Source organism: Salvia splendens, chromosome 15, assembly GCF_004379255.2.
Source record: "Salvia splendens isolate huo1 chromosome 15, SspV2, whole genome shotgun sequence".
Taxonomy (NCBI): Eukaryota; Viridiplantae; Streptophyta; class Magnoliopsida; order Lamiales; family Lamiaceae; genus Salvia; species Salvia splendens.
Genome location: NC_056046.1, coordinates 5405722 through 5426256, shown reverse-complemented (window position 1 = coordinate 5426256; position 20535 = coordinate 5405722). Strand labels below are relative to the sequence as shown.

The window sequence follows — 20535 nt, the reverse complement described above, 5'->3', positions numbered from 1 at the left end:
TAACTCTGTAAAAGAATAGTGTATAAGAGTTGATTCCAGGTGTCAGGAACGCCAGCAAGGCACCAATGGCTGCAGTCGATCCCGCCCCCAGCATACGTGGATGGATGGCCATCCTTCCCTTGCTGAGTCAGTAAAAGTATGTCGAGCAGAGTTGCAGGTTTGTCCATGTTGCTCAGGGCATTAGCAATGGGGCGCCCTAAGGCGCGCCACGTCAGCAGTTTTATCCTCCTACCTCCCCACCTGCAGTGGGGCGCCCTAAGGCGCGCCCTAAGGCGCGCCCTATGGCGCGCCACATCATCATTTTATTTATTTGTTTAATTGATTTAAATGTTTTCAACTAACAATTAATAACGAGTAAATAAAAAGGTCGAAATAACAAACGGGGACACATTAATAAAAAAAGAAGTTACACCGTTCAACTTACAAAAAAAAAAACTAAGTCGGTGCAATTCCCAACTTCCGACGCAGTTCATCTATCAATGCCCGGAGGTATTCGGCTTCGTCGGGGTCGGTACACTTCTTGAGGGCCTTGTGCGTCTCCAACAACCAAACCGCGTGCCATCGTCCGCGACCTATCGTCCGTGTACGCCACAATGGGGAGGACGATGGCGCGCCCTTAGTATCGGCCGCGACGATCGTCCGCGACCTATCGTCCGTATCCGCAATGGGCGCGGACGATCGATGGCGCGGACGATGCGCGCCATCGGGCGTGCCATCGTCCGCCCATTGCGGATGGCCTCAGTACAGTCCTGATCACCGCGTCCCCCGGAGGTTTGCTTCCTGGGAAAGTGGACCCTTCAACGGGCTTTGGTCTGCCCCCTGCAGTCCTGCACGCTAGGTTCGTTCCAGTCTGCACCAGTGATAGACATCATAAACATTAGGATTGGTTTGGAGCAAAAATGAGAATGTTTAATTTAGAGCTTACTGGCAATGAACTGTAGAAATCCGTTGGAAGAAGACAAAGGTGTATGCTTGCATGAGATCCATGTCCGGGAATGTGTTGTTTCCGAGCAGGCACGAGTAAAAGAAGAAGATGAAGATGATGTTTATTTAAGGGAATGGACTGATGTTTTAAGGCGGCCGGAGTGGAGCCACCAGTGGTAGGTGTTGAAGATCAAGACATGGTAGCCTAGCCAGAGGGCGAGGGTGTGGAGCATCAAGAATCCGTTTATCAACAACTTAAGCGTGAAATCGTATTCCTTTAATTTACAAAAGGGAAGGGAAGGGAAGGGAAGAAGAGTTGGTAGTTACTCCATTTACTGTTATTATTAGCAAAATGGAAACAATAATAATAATAATAATAATGTGATTGAGTTGTTGATTTGATGTACCACCGGGAAGATGGGGACAGAGGCGTGAAGGAAGCATGCATGCACGCCATAGATTCCCACTCAGTGACTCTCCCACATACATTACCTTTTTGCCCCCTGTACCTCTCCATTCCATACATTCATAATTCACTCTTTTAACATTTATTACTACTCCTATCATTCTTTTTTTAGACTAAAGTCCCTTTTTGGTCCTTAACATTTAACGATTTTTTGATTTTAGTCTATAACATTATCTTTTGAATTATTTAGTCCCTCACTAATAAAATCGATCACATTTGGTCCAAAATGGATGGAACCGTTAAAATTTAACAGTCAACGGGTTTTAAATCAATATTGACCGAAGTAAGTTAATAATTATGTTTAATTAATGTCTAATATCTAATTAACCAAAATCTAAAAAATTACATATCGTCGTGGATTTCTTCGCTGAGGGATGAATGCTTCGTTCTAGCATGGCGATTCCGTTCACAATTAACAAAATTATTAATACAGCAAGGGGATCCAGTACATTGAAGCCTTAGCGAAGGAATTAACCCTAAATCGGAGGAAATCGGGATTATTACTGAAGATGCTAGCGAGATAGGAGGACCAGGTTCGCCCTAATCCGGCGGCGCCGACGAGTCCTTCGAGCAAAATGTTACCGGCGGCGATGAACGCGATGAAATCCCCTAACTCGAGGCGGAGGAAGGAGGAGGATCCACCAGCAACGGGGATCTCGACGGCGAATTCGGTGTAGCAGAAGACGGAGAGGAGAGCGGAGAGGCCGGAGACGGCGTAGGAGGCGATGATCGCGGGGCAGGCGGTGTCGCGCGTCTCCAATTCGGTAATGCTGAAGATGCCAGAGCCGATGACGGAGCCAGATCAGGTCCTATCAGGTGAGGCACTTCTTCATCTCGTGCTCGGATTGCTTCTTCGCCTCGATGAGCCGTCGGATTCGGAGGCGCGGCCGAGGAGACGGTCGCGGAGGCGGCGGTGCGGTGGCGGAGAGGGCGGAGAGGTAGGCGGAGGAGCTCTGGAATGAAGGCTCCGAGAAGAAGTCGTGCTTGCTGAATCGCGATTTTTCTCTGGCGGTGAGGGGAGAGATGTGAGGTCGTCGAGATTTTGATTTTGGTTTGATTAGTGTATCGCATTTGTGGAGAGTGATTGAGATTTCTTATAACACAAGAGTAACTGGAGGAATTGGTGGATTTGGCAGAGGAATTGAGATACGGATTTACAGATTTGGATGAATCTTTTTTCTTTTTAAAAAAAAAAATTAAAATTCTAATTAGATATTAGACATTAATTAAACATAATTATTAACTTAATCCGGTCAAAATTGATTTAAAACCTGTTGATTGTTAAATTTTAACGGTTCCATCCATTTCGGACCAAATGTGATCGATTTTTATTTGTGAGAGACCAAATAATTCAAAAGATAATGTTATGGACCAAAATCAAAAAATCGCCAAATGTTAAGGACCAAAAAGGGACTTTAGTCTTTTGTTTATTAACATCTTTACTAGTTCCATCTCTTCCATAAAAATATGAGCACTTTCTATTTTTCTCTATCCCATAAAAATATGGGCATTTTCATTTACAGAAAGTTAACTCAATTTATTACTTATATACATCAAGTTATTTACAACTTATACTATCATTAAAACACAAATAATAATGTGAGTTTCATTAGCCACTAACACTATTTTAATTACTTTTTTCTTCCTCTCTCTTACTTTATCATTTTTTTCTTAATTTGCGTGGCATAAAGAAATTTACTCCAACATAACATAAATTTACTAGGCAGACTTTATATAGTACTCCGTCCGTCGCATAAGAATACACACTTTTGGTTAGGCACGGATTTTAATGTATGATTAGTAAAGTTAGAGAGAAGTTGAAAGAAAAGGTAATTAAAGAGAATGAGTCTCACCTTATTATAAAGAAAAGAATTTTCAATTTAGAAAGTGCATATTCTTGCGGGACGGGCTAAAAAGAAAAGAATGCATATTCTTGTGGAACGAAGAGAGTATGTTCTAACTAAGCAGAAATTTACTCCAACATAAAAATGAAAACACATACTAAGAAGATAGACCTGGGAAGAAGACAGTGGTTTGGGTTCCATCTGTATTGAAGGTAGACAATATCTGGCCTGCCTTGCTTTTGGCAGTTGAGGCCGGTGGCGATGAAAGGGCACTGCGACGCGTCGTACAGAGGATACGACGCGTCGTAAACCCAACTCCCTTCAAATGTATTGCACCCCTCCTCCTGCTGCTGTAGAGACAGAATCACACACACAAGAAGAAGTAGAAGAAGAAGAAACAGCAGCCTCAAACTCAAACCCAAACCCATATATATTGCTGCTGCTGCTGCTACTACTACTCTGTGGTGGTATAAATAATAATGAAAATTTGAGCTATATATGCATAGAATGATAATGAGCACTTTTATCAAATACTACATGTTTCATTAATTTTATGCCATTAACATTACTTATATACTATAAACATATATATATGTGTGTGTGGAATATTATTGCAGCAATGATGTTTGGTTTTACATGGGAGGATAATTGAATGTTACTATTATTTAAGTTGACTTCTTTTTGCCATATTATTTTGAGTTATTCGGATACAATTAAATGGAAGGTTTTATTTAATTGATAGTATAATCTAACAATAATGGCCATCAATCTTCATCGTTCTTGGTTGTCAAGTATTTAAATTATTTATGTTTACCCTTTATTTAGAAAACGTTTATACTTGCCCTTGTATTCTATATACTTTAGTACAATTTCTTGGGATGCTAGACATTTTGTTACTCAATAATATTTTGACAAATTATTGAGGATGGGTGGAGTAATTTTTTTCAATATGACTAGATAACATAAAAAAAATTGGATCAAGTTTCAGTCTAGATTACTACTAGTTTTATAAGTCTAATACTCTCTTAACGTGAGTTTTGATTAATTTTTATACAAGAGTTGACACTTTGGTGATTTTTAAATGATAAGGAAAAAAGTGTGCAAGCTTGAGAGTTGAGAGATATAGTACACTCCTATTTGCTTATGAGTTTACTCACTTCACCAGCTATAGGTCCCTAACAATGTTTATGATTGAAATTTGTTTGTATTAAAATCTAATAAGGCGTTATCTTGGATGGTCCATGCATAACAATATTGTTAAACTCAAGTATGTGATTTTTTGTCTACTACATCCATTCTTGAATAATTAGCAAGTAAGAGAGGAGAAAAAAATAGGCATAGTAAAAAAGAGAGGATAGAGAAAAAATAGTGGAAATGATATTAATGGATTATGAGTTTATTTCTTAAAACAGAAAATTTATAAAGTTTTTATTTTAAGTAACGCAGCAAAATAAAAATAGAATCGATTTGTTATTCACAAAATAAGGCACTTTGATTGGTAGAAAATTCCGGAACCCGAGTTCTATGATCATATGATATTAAGATAGTTGCACAATCAATTAGTGCTTTTTAAAACAAGAAATAAATATTCAGTTCTAGAATCATAAGGAGGTTTTAAAATTAATGTTGTTTGCCTTTTTTTCAGTGGGAGAAAGAATAGTGGAAATTGCAATCATGCTATGTTTACTATTATTATTATTATTATTTGATCCAAATTAAACTTTTTAATTCCACCAATTAATATAGCGTAACGCACGTGAACCCTCTGCAAAATTATTAAATTCAAAATTCGTCCTATAGTTGAGACACGTCAATTATGAGTTTGATATAACAACAAACTTTGTTCCATTTGAAGACAATACATTTTCTGATCGAATTCGTTTGAATTCGAACATCGTTGTCGCTCTCATACAATTTAATCCATGGTATATACTAAAAATTCCAACAAGTAAACATTTTAATTTTAAATATTTACCTTACCTAAATTAACTTGAATATATACTTCTTATAACACTACAATAATTTGTGCTTAAAGAAAAGACGTATCAAAACTAATTTCATTTACAGCGGCGACCTAAATTAAATGACATAAGTTAACATAGTAACGTGAAATCTATTTAACTAGATTAAACAGGAAAACATAAAAAATCAGCCACTGCTAAATGCACCAAAATGCAATCTATTCCACTTGGCATAAATATTCACATCTTCTATCTTCTTAACTTAACCCAGAATTGCTGGAGAGACGTTGCCGTTGCCGTTGCCCTTGCCCTTGCCCTAAACACGGTATATACAGTTAACTTCAACAAGCAGTTGTAAAACTCATAAGAGGACATAGTCAAAACTCGATTCCGCTGTTTAACTGAACAGAGAAAGAAGGATTGCCAAAATGATCTAGAGGAGTTTCAACTTTGACAACCACCCCTGCGCTTCCAACGTTTCCATTCCACTTGGACCTCCCAACCTACCTCCATTTTCAACGAAGAGAGACCGAATAAGATTTGGTTATAGAAAACGAACAACAACAGCACTCCATTCAGATTTTTTTAAAAAAAGAAGACATTTTAAGAAGTTTAACCATATCTTGATGAAAACAAACCAAGATAGCATCGACCACGCATATTTACCGATGCTGATGCAAAAGCAGAAGGACGATGTACGAGGGCGCATCCACAACTCAGATTAAATTCATCCTTCACAGAATGAGTAACTTCCATATGTACTCCAGGAAAACTTCCACCAAATGTCGGACATAAACTGAAGCAAAAGAAATGTATAAGGAACTGTAAGCATGGAGATTTGAAGGGTGTAGATCAGAATCAGAAACAATATGAAAAGGTCCATAGATCAAAACAAGGTAAGAGGGAAAGTACTGCCTAACAAAATGGCACACACTGGCCCCATGACAAACAATAAACATTCTTGTAAGACAGTTCTGCGGCAAAGCCCAAAAAATGACTCATACTGGCTACATGAAGAACAATGAGCACGACTGGCTATTCATAAATAGATAACATACTGTTGATAAAGGAACACAAAAATAACTAGCAGTGGCTGAGTGGCATTGGATATTGATAAAGCAATCACAGTTACCTTAATTGGACTGTTGGTCTCACCATGAGACCAGATCTCTTCCAGGCCAATGCCTGCTCCAATCCTAAGGCAAATGATTTGTCAGGCCACTGCCATGTGGGTGTTATGCGTGTTCCCCACTTGTTCTGCATGAGTTGAATATTAATTTTCTTGTTCAAAAATGAAGACAGAAGGCAGCAGTTATTGGTTGTATAGAACAACTATCTAGAGCAATAAGTTTAGGAAAAAAGTCACGACGGATAATTGCAGTGGCATCACCTTGCAAGAGAAACTAAACTTCATCTCTCCTGGATATTGACCCTGTGCTTGAAGTAGACCACCACAGAGGGGCAGAAATGCACTGGTTGATATACCTTCACCAGACACATAGGTTAACTGGCCATTAGGAAACTGCACGTCCATGAAAGACTGCACAGAAGAAACAACAGTGTTAGAGCTAACTAAGTTAGAAAATTAAAGCTTTCAATTAGGAAAGGAGAAGAAAATGTTTAGGCATTCAAATATGTATAGGCATCACAGCAAGCAGTTATTTACAGCAAAGTCAGAAGTAAATTGATTATAAGTTAAAAAATACCTAAAAATTTCTTGTAATTTCACATATTAGAATATAGTACAATTTTACATAAGTACATGATTATATATTATCCTACTTCTTTCCATGGATATTTTCCACATTAAAACTACATCAGTTATACATATGACAGGTTTAGACTTACACAAGTGAAAGGGTTGAGGCAGATCATTGACATTAACAGCCACCTCCTATGCTTTGACCATACAGCTGGACAAAGTGAATGCATTCCATTCTGTGCAGCATAAACCACTAAACTGGTTAAGTTTTCAACAAAAAATCACATTAATTGCAACCCTCATGAACAGGATTGTGACAACAGTGCAGGAGAAGTAATCAACTAACTGGGTAGATAATGTTTCAAACGTTTGACATAACTACCAAATGGAAATAACACAAGTGTCAAGTCGATTGGTCCATGCGCATATTTGCCTGTTCATTTTCTTGAGATAGTTCCCAGGTATCATGCGTTACTGGATAATATCCATAAGAGTATTGGTGAGTCTCGCTTCACACGAGCAAAGTATGTACGACCAGATTTCTTTCCCTTACAATTTGGAATATTCATCCACCCGCTGAACTAATCAAAATTCTTGCACATTTTTTCAAGAACAAAAACAAAAAGGAGTCGCTTTAGATTTGATAAATAAACATAAGCCTATGACTGTATTTAGATTGCTTGTTTCAGTCAATAAACTAAAAGAGACCCTGAATTATCAAATCATGTACTATTTCTCTTTGATTCATGAAGTAACAAATCTTGCAACTATCAGTACATGCACATCAAATTAGAATTCTTCCTACAATCCCAACTTCTACACTAAACTGGGAAGCAAATAGACGGAGAGACCAAAACAGCTAACAGACAAACAATCAGCCTTAAGTAACACAAAGTACAATTTGAGAAAACAGTAAAATTGGCTTTTACATGCTAATGGCTACTTGCGGAAAAACACAAATATGCACATTTCAAGTGAGAATATCTAATTAAGCACACAATAGATATAATTATGTACTATAAACTATAATTAACAGGCGTATTGACTACGGCCATAAAATATAAAATTGGGAGCAACACTCACACCCTTAATCATTGTGACCGACCAATTTAGGGCGTCAGCTATTGTTCCACGTTGATTCAGTAATTATCTGAACAGGCTTACCAGGATTTCAATTATAACTGACTATTAAGCATTCTCAGAAACAAGCATTATTATTTTCGTTGAGCATAGATAGCACAAACCAACAGAGACAACAGGTTTCATAAATTTGCCTTACCTTTCTATCATAGCCATACCACAGAAGGTGCTGCTTTGACAAATGGACAGGCAAAAGAAGAGTGGAATCCCGGACAAAAAGTACAGGCCCAAGCTGGACGAGGAAAAGGGAAGAATTATCACGACCTGATGTTGAACTACCTTGTGATGCCTCAACTCGCCATAAATCTCCCCTGGCAACCAGAGAGCTCTCTATATTTCTGGTTCTACTGTCATAAGTCGATGTGACATTGAAAGTACCCTGCACACAAGATATTTTGGTTGGAAAATGAGACGTAAACAGACACGGGTCGATTTGCACCGTTAACAGATGGAAAGAAAAAAGACAACACTGCTATGCAAAGACACAAACGTAGATGATAATAGTTGCAGCAGAACCTGGGTACGGTCATTCTTAATGTGAATCAGAGATGTCAAACTGAAAACCAAATCAATGGTTACCAATCTAAACTTAAAACCAAAACTATATGCCCTCCATATGGAAAGTATTTTCAATTAGAACTACGCAAAGGTTCCTTCATGATTAGGAACTATAGACGTAACGAATCCTACTCTAGAATCTGCACCAATTACCAACTCACAATCCAAAAGGTGTAGTCAAGCCTATATCAATGTTCAAATACTAGATGAAAAATGAGGTGTAGTACTTACACATATCACAAACCAGACAATTTATGGTACTGTTAGTCTATTATGAATAGGGTTCAACATCTCTCGTCTACTACTATTTCTCAAGTCTACTTAGAAATTTCAAGATGCAAATGGTAATAGATAGTATTATTTAGTACATCATTTCTAAGAAGCTCAATTATAAACCAAGGTGTTGATGAAGTTAATTATTCACCTGTGCTCGACCCAACTTTTTCAATGCCTTCGTCTCGTCCTCCGTCGAACCCTGCACCACCGCAGCACCATTTTCAGGAATACCGTAATCCTTAAATCGTTCAGCCAGAGACCCCAAATCCTCCTGCAGCGAAATTCCAACATTCGCCCTCGGTCCACGACCCTCTGTTCCCAACGAAACCCCAGCGCTCTCTTCATGCCCGAACGGAACCGGCAGCCGCCTGAAGAATTGCTGAACCACACCATTAAAACTCGCCCCAAAATCAGCCCCCGCCTGCCCTATCCTGTTCCCGATGTCGAAAATAGCAGTCACGCCAGTTATCGTCGACTGATCCACGGATAGGCCAAAGTCATTCCTCATAAAACTCCGCGCCGGAAACTCCAGCTTCGGCGTGGGAGGATTCGGCCAGACGAACGACGGCGGGGCTATGTGAGAGTGAATCAAGCCTGTAAACCCCTGCGCAAGCTTATCCGCAAAATCCTGACCGTGCCGCTGCACCTCCTCCCACGCTTCAAACGATCTCTCCACAGACATCATTCTCAACGAATCAAGTCTCCTCAAATCGAATTATCATTCAGCGCGACGAAGCAACTTAATACGCGAATCGTGAGCAAGTGAATGCAATCTGCAATACGATATTCACCAAAAAACAAAAGGAAAAGAAAAAGAAAAAGAAAAAGAAAAAGGAAAAGAAGCAGCAGAATCGATCAAGCAATGGCAGTCAGTTTGATTTGCACTGATAAATAATGGTACACCGCTCACCTTCGCAGACAGAGTGTGAATGTGTGTGAAGAAATGGATAGGAAAGTGCGTGTTGACGACACGTCGCTGGTAAAAATCCCGTGTGGGTGTGGCTATGAAGTGATGAATCCGCGAATTATTGAGGTTAGTAAATGCTGGTAGAGAATGAAAATTACGACACAAAGAATTTACGTGGTTCAATTTACTGAGGTAAATCTACGTCCACGGGAAGAAGGGAGGGCAAGATTGTATTGCTTGATCTGGGATTACAGCTTACAACACAGACTTGCTATATGGTATTTTATCTCTAGAGAGCTTAACCCTTTTCTATCTGATCTAAGTTCTATTTATACATTGAACTAAGGTCGTGGTTTGCAGCCCCACTAACAAGATCGTGGGTGAGCAATAACTGCTCAATAACTGCTTCATACCACTAAATAGATCGTGGGTATAGTGGAGGTCGTGGAGGCCTTTCGTGAGTCCACCAACTCCTAGTTCGGTCGAATGCTGAGACCGAACTGCTGGACTTTACCGATCAGCTCTTGCCGATCTGAGAGGAGAGCTGACTGGTCGGCTTTTACCGAGCTGTAGGCTGAGTCCGAACTCTTTGGTCGTGCCGAACTCTTTGGTCGTGCCGAACTCTTTGATGCCGAACAGATACTCTTTCTTGGGCTCTGGGCTGATGGGCCGTCACTGTTATTGGGCTTGCCATTAGGGTTTAGTTCGTACCCCATCACTACCCCCCCCGAAAAGCGAAGTGGATCACTCGGCGAGGTGAGTCACTTCGGCATTCTGGATAACGGTAAGGGGGAGGCTGACGTCAGGGGACGTGCCTAGCGCATGCCTGCATTAAATGCGACAGTAAAATCCGGCCGTTGATTCCTGAAAAGGTGGGATTCGAAACGGCGCAACGATTTCGAAATCTTTCCCGTATCTGATAAATACGCTCTTTCTTCATCATTGAAGCACTTTTGCTGTTGCGTCTTCTATACTCTCTTTCTTGCGAAAATTCTCTCTCCGCTTTCAAGAATTTTTTTCAGACTATCTTTCTTCACCTTCAAAAGTAAGAAAAATGTCTTCTTCTTCTTCTTCGGAGTCGGGTAGCGTTAGGAAAGGGGGTAAGGGGTCTTCTAGCCGGAAAGAATCCGGGGAGAAGACCGTAGAGTATTTTCACAGTATCTTGAGTAAGGATACTGTGATATCCCTTTACGAAAAATACATCTTTTCCTGGGGGGAAGGCGGTGGTACCTGACGGTGATCACAGGGCTGACTCCCGCCGGAGGGTTACGTCACCGTGTACGAGGCCTGCTTAGAATGCGGGCTTCGTTTCCCCCTCCCTTCTGCCTTTATAGATTTACTAGATTTTTTTCAGCTTCCTTTAGGCCAGGTGACTCCGAACTCTTGGAGGCACTTGTCGGCCTTCGCTGCCGAACTCCGTAGGTTAGGAAGGGATTTGTCTTTGAAAGGCGATCCTTAAATTCTTTCAATTTAAGAGGAAGGGGTCTTGGTTTTACTTGATCCCTTTACAAGCCTTTTAGGGCATTTTGTAAAAACGAAGTGGCCGAAGTGGCAAAAATCGCTTCTTCTACTATGATAGGACCGCGGCTCCTAGTTTCCCTGGAGAGGGCCGGAGTCCGTTATCCGTCACCCTCGGCCTGAACCGTTGGACGAGCTCGACGGCGAGCTCAACAAGATTCCCCTAGTTAGGAAACAATACACGGAGTCTGAGCTCGTCAAGGGCGACGTCGTGTTCGACATCTCGTCTTCGGACGAAGAGGCCGAGGGTGAGGATTTCTCTTTATCTTTATGCTCTACTGCTTTAAACGAAGAAAATCTGACTTTGCTTTCTTGCTTTTTGGCAGTGTTCATGTTGAATAAGGCTATCAGAAAGTCCTCCGAGCTTGTGGAGCCGGAGAGAGAGAAGGCTACCAGCTCGGCGCCTGATGCCGAGAAGAATCCGAAGAAGGCAAAAGACCTCTTCGGGTCCAAAGAAGCCGGAGTCGACTTCGGCAAATAGGAAGGGGAAAGACCCAGAAGCCCCCGAGAGCGCCAGAGAAAGACATGGTCTTGGCGCCTCCTTCGGAGCATATCTGTGAGCCATTTCTATGGCCCACGGACTTCGCCGAGGTGAATTGTCTTCTTGATTCCTTGGCTTGGCTTCTGTCCCTGTATTTTTGGTGCCCTCTGTTAACTTTTTTCCTTATCCATTTTCAGAGGAATGATATGCTCTCCAAGCTCGTCGCCGTCGAACTCTCCAAAGCGTCCAATGACTATGCCGAGATGCAGAGGAAGTTGGCGGCTGCTTGTCATCGGGCCGAACAGGCTGAGGCTAAATTTGAGAAGGCCAGAGCTGCTAGGATTTCGGCCCAGGATGAAGCTCAGTTTGCCAAAAACCAGCTCGTCATCCAGCGAGAGCAGGCGAAGCGGAGCGATGCTGCTGCCGTGGTTGCCCAAGGGGAGGCTCTCCGGGTTTACACGGAGAAACTCTTTTGAGCAGCCAGTTCTCGGCCTTTGTCGGTAGCCTGGTAAGGCTAATTGCCGATAAGGGCGAGCAGGGGGCCGACGTCGTGCTGGCCTCTGTACAGCCGAGAGATAGCAGCTCGGCTTCAGAATCTGCCGCTCCTTGAGGAGCTCGCTTCATCTTCGGTCCTGCTTTCTGCAGACCGAGTCCGGAGTTGTCGAGCTGATCGGGACGAGAACCTGGAGGCTATCTTTGCCTCCGTGGGACCCGTTTCAACCCGCTTCGACTTACAACGGAGAGGGTGAGGCCGAGCCGCTGGAGCGGGAGGCCGAAGTCGATCAGGCCGGGCATCCGGAGAAGGAGGCCGATCAGTAGGCGGAGGCGAGGCCGGCAGGAGGCGAGGCCGAGGCTGAGGTAGCCCAGGAGAAGGAAGCTGTACCAGACCGAGGAGCCGGAGACGAAGCAGGCGGAGTATGATTTCGTCTCCCTTCTCTTAGTCTAGTTCTTCTTCCTTGTAAAATGGCCTTGAAGCCCTAGTGTAAAAAATTTTCCTTGTGAATGAAAAATTCTCTACATTTGTCTTCGTATAGCTTTTCGTACTCGCCTTTATTCCTGTTGTATTTTACTATCTGCTCGGTATAGCTGCCGAACTAATAGCTGCTTTGTACTCAAGGAGATGGAGATACTTCACTGGAAACGGCTGTACTCTTCGGCTTTAGACGAAGCTGAGAGAAGAGCTATAGCCGATCAGACGAAGAATGACGAGCTTCTGGCTCGTTTAGTGAAGCTGGAGGCCGATATCAAGGACTTAGAGTCCGATAAGAAAGATCTGGAGGCCGAGCTGAATACGACCATTGCTGAGAGGACTGCGTACGAGGATTACATCCGTGTGCGCGGGGGATTGACCATATCAGATGTTCAGAGTCGAGTTGACGAACTGTGGGAGGAATATCTTGTACTCCGGAGGAACAATGCGCTGGAGAGCTCGGCTTGCCAACAAGTTGTGAAATCACTACGGCGTTGGGCTTCTCGGTACAACATTGTTCTTTCTCGGCGCCCCCCCATAGAAAGATTCCTTCGGCATATCGTGCCAACAGATGCTCGCACTCCAGATCAAACCTCTGGTTCCCTTGTTCAAAATCCTACTCCAAGTCAACAACGAACTCCGGAACAGCCGGAAACGTCTAGACGAGAACGGGCTCAGGAGCAACCGGAATCGTCAAGACAGGGACGGACTGAAATTCGCCGAGGAGTTGTGACTATGAGCGAGCAAGATCAGCAGATGCTTATTGCAGAGACTCTTCATCGCCGAGGTGTTAGGACTTCTCGGGCTCGGGGAAGAGGCGTTGGGTCGAGGATAGCATCTCGTCGACCTGCTTATTCTTCATCTGCTCGGAACGACCGAACTCGGCTTCCAGAGGATTTTGTGAATAGGTGGCTCAACTTTAGCAACCCCGGACAGTAGAATAGTCCCTTGTAATAGTAGGGTAGCGGAGTTGTATGCTGAACAAGATTTGAAAAATGAAATTTTGTCTCCACCTCTAACACTGTATTTACAGCTTAGCGAAAAAATTTCATCGTACTTGTCCTCGGTCTTATGAAGTATACTTCTTTGATCGGACTTGGTCCTTGGTCTTATGAAATAAACTTCTTTGACCGGACTCGTCATTGGTCTGATGAAATAAACATCTTTGACCGGACTCGTCTTTGGTCTGATGAAATAAACATCTTTGACCGGACTCGTCTTTGGTCTGATGAAATAAACATCTTTGACCGGACTTGGTTTGTGTTCTAATTTGGCGATTTTTGTCGCCGGGATCGAACTTTCCCTTGTCCTAATTCGGCGAGTTTTATCGCGTGGATCGGACTTTCCCAGTTAACCGAAGTGGTCTTATGCAGTAAACCTCTTTGACTAGACATGGTCGTCCTCGGTCTTATGAGGTAAACTTCTTTGACCGAACTCAGTCGTCCTAATTCGGCGAGGTTTATCGCGTGGATCGGACTTTCCCTTATTGCAGTTCGTTTCAGACGAAGTGCTTATTAAGCTGAATTGCGGTCTTGTATCCTCCTTGGAAGCTTGGACGCACAATCGTTGGCTTATTGCAGTTCGTTTCAGACGGACTGCTTGTTAAGCTGAATTGTGGTCTTATATCCTCCTTGGAAGCTTGGACGCACAATCGTTGGCTTATTGCCGTTCGTTTCAGACGGACTGCTTGTTAAGCTGAATTGTGGTCTTATATCCTCCTTAGAAGCTTGGACTCACAATAGTCTTTAATAATCGATCTAAAAAGGGGATCAGTCTTTAAAGAACGATATACCTTGGTACCATTTGTAAGAGACGACAAGCACATAGAGACAAAACACATAGAGAAAAAAAGAAAAAGACGAAAGAAAAAAAAACTTTAAACTTTTATAAAACGACAAGTAAAAGATACAAGTAAAAAAAAAAAAAACAAACAAATAAAAACATGTACCCCTATGACCGAACTAGACACAAGACAGACTGACCGGACTTTGTCTCTTACAAGTGGAACTTCTTGAGGTTGGAGACGTGCCATGTTCGGGGTACTTGTTCTCCTGACATGTGAGTCAATTTATAAGACCCTTTGCCGAGGACTTCTGACACCCGATATGGACCCTCCCATGTGGGCTCGAGTTTGCCCAGCTTTTCTGCTCGGCTTACTTCGTTGTTTCTCAAGACGAGATCTCCCACTTGAAATTGAAGCTTTTTCAACCCTTTGGTTATAGTACCGGGCTACTTGCTCCTTATACTTGGCTGCTTTTATGCACGCCAATTCTCTTCTTTCTTCGGCGAGATCTAGTTCTGCTCTCAGTCCGTCGTCATTCATTTCTGAGGAGAAATTTAGAGTTCGGGGACTGGGTACGCCGATCTCCACCGGGATTACGGCTTCAGTGCCGTACACCAGACTATACGGAGTTTCCACCGTTGGAGGTTTTGGGTGTAGTTCGGTAGGACCATAGGACTTGAGGGAGATTTTCTACCCATTGTCCTTTGGCTTGTTCTAACCGAGCTTTTAAACCCTTTCACCAGAATCCGGTTCGTTACTTCCGCTTGTCCGTTTGCTTGGGGATGGGAGACCGAAGTGAACCGCTGTTGAATGTTTAGCTCTTGGCACCAATTCTTGAACGTCTTGTCGGTGAACTGAGTCCCATTATCCGAGATGAGGATGTGGGGTATGCCAAATCGGCACACTATGTTCTTCCAGACGAAGTCCAATGCCTTTGAGCTCGTTATCGTAGCTAATGGTTCAAGCCTCCACCCACTTCGTGAAGTAGTCCACGGCAACGATAAGGAATTTCATTTGCCGAGGAGCTTGAGGAAGTGGTCCCACTATGTCTATGCCCCATTGCATGAAAGGCCAAGGGCTTTGCATAGTGTACAGATCGGTCTGCGGCATCCTTGGGACATTTGCATGAATTTGGCACTTCGTACACTTCTTGACGAGCTGCACTGCCTCTTGTACCATGGTTGGCCAATAATATCCCCATCTCAGAACTTTTTTAGCTAAAGCTCTGGCTCCGATGTGGCTACCGCACGATCCTTCATGAACTTCTCTGAGGATGTAGTCCGTCTCTTCTGGTCCTACGCACCGCAATAACGGCTGGAGGTAAGACTTTCTAAAGAGGACTCCTTCATGAAGTTCGTACCGAAGAGCTCGGCACGTGATCTTCCGAGCTTCTCTCTTATCCTCGGGCAATTGTCCTTGATCCAGATACTGCAAGATCGGCGTCATCCAGTTCGGCGAGCTGGATACTGAATGTACCTCGGCTTCATCAATGCTTCGATGCATTAATTCTTCCGCCTTTGAGCTCGGATCTGAGGCCAACTTACTTAAGATATCTGCTCGGCTATTTTCCGCTCTGGGAATACGGATTATCCGAAAATAGGAGAAACTTCGGCTGATGCTTTGCGCTTTGTCCAAATACTTCTTCATTCTCTCGTCACGGGCTTCACTTGTACCCAACATGTGATTTACTATGACTTGTGAATCACAATGGACTTTGAGAGATTTGACGAGCAGACTTTGCGCTAACTGGAGTCCGGCCAGGAGGGCTTCGTACTCGGCTTCATTATTAGTAGTGGGGAATAGGAACCGAAGTGAGTAGGTTACCTCGTGTCCGTCGGGAGCGACAAGTAGAATACCAGCTCCACTTCCCATCTTGTTTGAAGCTCCATCTACGAATCCGCTCCAACAGTCCGGCGGTTCTACTTCGGATTCCAAGGGCTGTGCTAGTTCGGCATTGGCAGAATTCTTCTGTTCGGCAATAACAGGACTTGCTTGATCGAACTTTGCTTCTGCAAGAAAATCTGCCAAGGCTTGTCCCTTGATGGCTTTCCGAGGTAGATATTCAATTGTGTGCTCTCCCAACTCTATAGCCCACTTGGCGATTCTGCCTGATGCTTCCGGTTTGGTCAACACTTGCCGAAGTGGCAGATCAGTTAAGACGCATACCTTGTGAGCATAGAAGTATGGCCGCAGTCTCCTTGCTGCATTTACTAATGCCAGAGCAATCTTTTCCAGTGGTTGATACCTTGTTTCTGGACCTCTTAATGCTCGGCTTGTAAAGTAGATGGGAAGCTGCTTTAGGCCTTCTTCTCGTACAAGCACCGCGCTGATGGTTTGATCCGATGCCGCTAAGTATAAGAATATTACTTCGGCTTCGGTTGGAGCAGAGAGCATAGGAAGCTCGGCTAGATAACTTTTGAGCTCGTCAAAGGCCTTTTTCTGCTCGGCTCCCCACTCGAACTTTGGTGCCTTTTTCAACACCGTGAAGAACGGCAGTTGCTTTTCGGCTGCTTGAGAAAGGAATCGATTCAGTGCGGCTAGGCATCCGGTTAGCCTTTGCACGTCATGTATGGACTTCGGCATTGCCATGTTTTGAACGACTTGAACTTTTGAGGGGTTTGCCTTGAGTCCGTCCTTTGAAACCCAACAACCCAGAAACTTTCCCGAATCTACCAAAAAGGTACACTTTTGGGGATTAAGTTTGAGGTTGGCTTTCTTGAGCACGTTGAGAGTGGACTTGAGGTTGTGCTCGTACTCCGAAGTGCTTTTGCTTTTGACGACTATATCGTCAACATACACTTCGACCTCCTTTCCAATCAGGTGCCGAAAAAGCTTGTCTACCATCCTTTGATAAGTGGCTCCGGCATTCTTTAAACCGAATGGCATCTTTTTATAAGCGAAAATGCCGAAATCAGTAATGAAGGCCGTTTTTGAAGCGTCAATCTCATCCATTAAAACTTGATGGTATCCTTTGTACAGATCAAGAAAACAAAAAATTTCAAAGCCTATCAAAGCTTCTACTTTTTTATCTATGTTCGGAAGGGGATAGCAATCTTTGGGACAGTGCTTATTTAGATCGGTGAAATCTATGCACATCCGCCATCCTCCTTCCTTTTTCTTGATCATGACAGGATTGGCTACCCACGAAGGGTACTTCACTTCGAATAACACATCCGCCTTCAATAATTGACGGACTTCGTCATGGATGACTTGATTTCGTTCTGCCGCAAAGAGTCTTTGCTTCTGTTTTATCGGCCGGACTGAAGGATCAATATTTAACCGATGAGTGATTACCTCGGGGGGGCACTCCGGTCATGTCCAACGGAGACCATGCAAAGACGTCTTTATACTCCTTGAGGAGCTGGATGGTTTTTTCCCGAAGTAGGGGCGTTCCCGCGAAGCCGATCTTAACCGTTCGGGATGGATCGTCTTCGTACAGCTGAACTGTCATCGAGTTCGGCTCCGGTATGACTTCGGTCATCGCCTCTGACTCCGGCTGCTGTGATTGCTATGCTTGGTGGTGCCGATCTGACTGCTCGGCACTTCTAAGCGCAATTTGCAGACATTCCTTTGCTCTCTTTTGGTCACCCTCGGATGACCGCTATCCCTCCTTTAGTGGGGATCTTGATGGTGAGGTGATAGGTGGAGCAAACGGCCCGAATTGTGTTGAGCCAGTCTCTTCCCAGGATGACGTTGTACGGGGACCGAGCTTTCACCACGAAAAACTCAATCATCGTACTGGAGCTAGTAGGCGCTTTCCCCACCGTGATCGGAAGGCTGATAATACCTTCAGGGCGGGTGTCCTCCTGGGTGAAGCTCTTCAGGGGAAGCGGAGCCGGACTGAGCCGAGCTGGGTCCACTTCTAGTTTGTCGAAGCACTCTTTAAAAAGAATGCTAACCGACGCTCCTGTATCCACAAACACCCTGTGGATCAGTTTGTTTGCCACTCCGGCTTGGATGACAATGGCGTCTTGGTGAGGAGAGATGGCCGGGACGGGATCAGCAGCCGAGAACGTAATCACTTCGTCCTGCTTCAGCCTTTTATGCGTTGGCTCCTCTCGATTGTAGCCTCTGCGTTCTGACTTTAGGGACGACTTGGTCTTCCCGGCAGGGAGCGCGTCAATAGTCTGGATTACTCCATCATATTGCGGCTCGTCATCGTCTTCGGGATCCGGCTGCCTTTTCGGATCCTGAGGGGCGCAGTTCGCACCACTCTGCTTTTTATTCTTCTTTGGCTGCTTACTTCGGTATTTTTTCAATGTCCCTGCCTTCACAAGAACATCGATACCTGCAGCCAAGTTTCTGCACTCCTCAGTATCGTGACCGTGGTCTTGATGGTAGGAGCAGTAGTTATCCTGTGGTCGGCGCGCGGCTGATTTCGTCATCCGCTTTGGCTTTTCGAATAGGTCAGAGTGCAGTTCGAAAATTTCCGCCCTCGGCTTGTTCAGCGGTACGAACTGAGCGGGCGGCTTCTCGGGATTGAGACGAGGTCCCAATCTGTCTTGCACCGGAGCCCTTTGAATTCTTTCAAATGGAGTCCGGCGAGGATGCCCCTGATCGCTATGATCGGGCTTCCTTCTGTCTCCTCGGGACGATGAGCTGTCTAACGACCGTTTACGACGGTCTGCCTCATCGGCCCGGGAGTACTGGTCCGCAATGTCCCACATTTCCTGAGCTGTCTGCGGACCGCACTCAACGAGCTTCCTGTAGAGAGCTCCGGGCAGGATTCCATTTTGGAATGCCGAGATGACAAGCAGATCGTTGAGATCGTCTACTTGCAGGCATTCCTTGTGGAATCTTGTCATAAAGTCGCTAATTTTTTCGTCGCGACCTTGACGAATGGAAAGCAGCTGAGCCGAAGTGATTCGGGCTTCCGCTTTCTGAAAGAACCTCCTGTGGAAGGCATCCATTAGATCTCGGTAAGATCTGATGCTGCCCTGGGGGAGGCTATCGAACCACCTTCTCGCGTTCCCGATGAGCAGCTCGGGAAACAGCTTGCACATGTGGACCTCGTTGAGACCCTGGTTCGCCATGTTATATTGATAGCGCCCCAAGAAATCGTGAGGGTCCACGAGCCCGTCGTAAGTCATCGACGGAGTTCGGTAGTTCTGTGGTAGGGGAGTTCGGGTGATGTCGTCCGAGAACGGAGTCTTCAGTGCTCCGTACACGGCGAATCCGATATCTCGTCGGTATGGAGGAGATTGAGTTCTCCTGTGATTCCGGTACCGAGGAGGAGCTGGAATATGTCGGGGTTGAGGATTCTTTCTCCTGGGAGATGCGACACTACTACTGCGGTAGTGACTTTCTTGTGCGGAGGGAGAAGGAGAATCCGTCGTTTTCGTCTCCGGCTGCTTTTGGCTTTTTCGCAGGAAGGTTAAGAATTCCTCCTGCTTTTCAGCCAAAAACTGCTTAACAGCCTCATTCAAATCGGGCTGCTGGGAAGACTCAGTGGGACGATTTTTGGAGCGACTTGTTCCTTCGCCATGAGAACTGGTGGTGGATTTATCCCTAGGCTGTTTTCCCGACCTATGGGATGGATGGGCTTCCTCCTGGTTCTCACGGGCTGGAATACGGGTATTCTGCGATCTGGTATGCATTTTTTGGGTGGAAAAAATGGATCAAAAATTCGCTTTATCACAAATTTTGTTCTCTGTTTCCCACAGACGGCGCCAGTGATGGATCCGCGAATTATTGATGTTAGTAAATGCTGGTAGAGAATTATGACACAATGAATTTACGTGGTTCGATTTACTGAGGTAAATCTACGTCCACGGGGAGAAATGAGGGCAGGTTTGTATTGCTTGATCTGCGAAAATACAGCTTACAATACAGACTTGCTATATGCTATTTTATCTCTAGAGAGCTTAACCCTTTTCTATCAGATCTAAGTTCTATTTATACATTGAACTAGGATCGTGGTTTGCAGCCCCACTAACAAGATCGTGGGTGAGCAATAACTGCTCAATAACTGCTTCATACCACTAAATAGATCGTGGGTATAGTGG

General features: G+C 44.1%; 2 protein-coding genes and 1 long non-coding RNA gene across 4 annotated transcripts; 1 reads left to right on the top strand and 2 right to left on the bottom strand.

The window, feature by feature from the left end:
* The first annotated feature begins 660 nt into the window (after positions 1–660).
* On the top strand, positions 661–2490 carry LOC121767514. The gene is made up of 2 exons (XR_006043129.1): positions 661–838; positions 942–2490. It is a non-coding gene; the product is annotated as an uncharacterized LOC121767514 (long non-coding RNA).
* On the bottom strand, positions 1652–3842 carry LOC121767513 (protein trichome birefringence-like 41). Its single transcript, XM_042163797.1, has 2 exons — positions 3406–3842; positions 1652–2395 (listed from the first exon to the last, which is right to left on the bottom strand). The coding sequence occupies exons 1-2, from the start codon at positions 3660–3662 to the stop codon at positions 2203–2205; spliced, it is 450 nt and encodes a 149-aa protein (XP_042019731.1). The 5' UTR covers positions 3663–3842; the 3' UTR covers positions 1652–2202.
* A 1421-nt stretch (positions 3843–5263) lies between these two features.
* On the bottom strand, positions 5264–9844 carry LOC121766421. Of its 2 annotated transcripts, XM_042162714.1 has the most exons (8): positions 9782–9844; positions 9020–9644; positions 8177–8416; positions 7044–7133; positions 6586–6735; positions 6328–6452; positions 5862–5991; positions 5264–5698 (listed from the first exon to the last, which is right to left on the bottom strand). In XM_042162714.1, the coding sequence occupies exons 2-8, from the start codon at positions 9554–9556 to the stop codon at positions 5573–5575; spliced, it is 1398 nt and encodes a 465-aa protein (XP_042018648.1). In that variant the 5' UTR covers positions 9557–9644; positions 9782–9844; the 3' UTR covers positions 5264–5572. The 2 variants fall into 2 exon arrangements, with proteins under 2 accessions (XP_042018648.1, XP_042018647.1); XM_042162713.1 differs by having other exon boundaries at positions 9020–9825.
* Positions 9845–20535: the final 10691 nt, after the last annotated feature.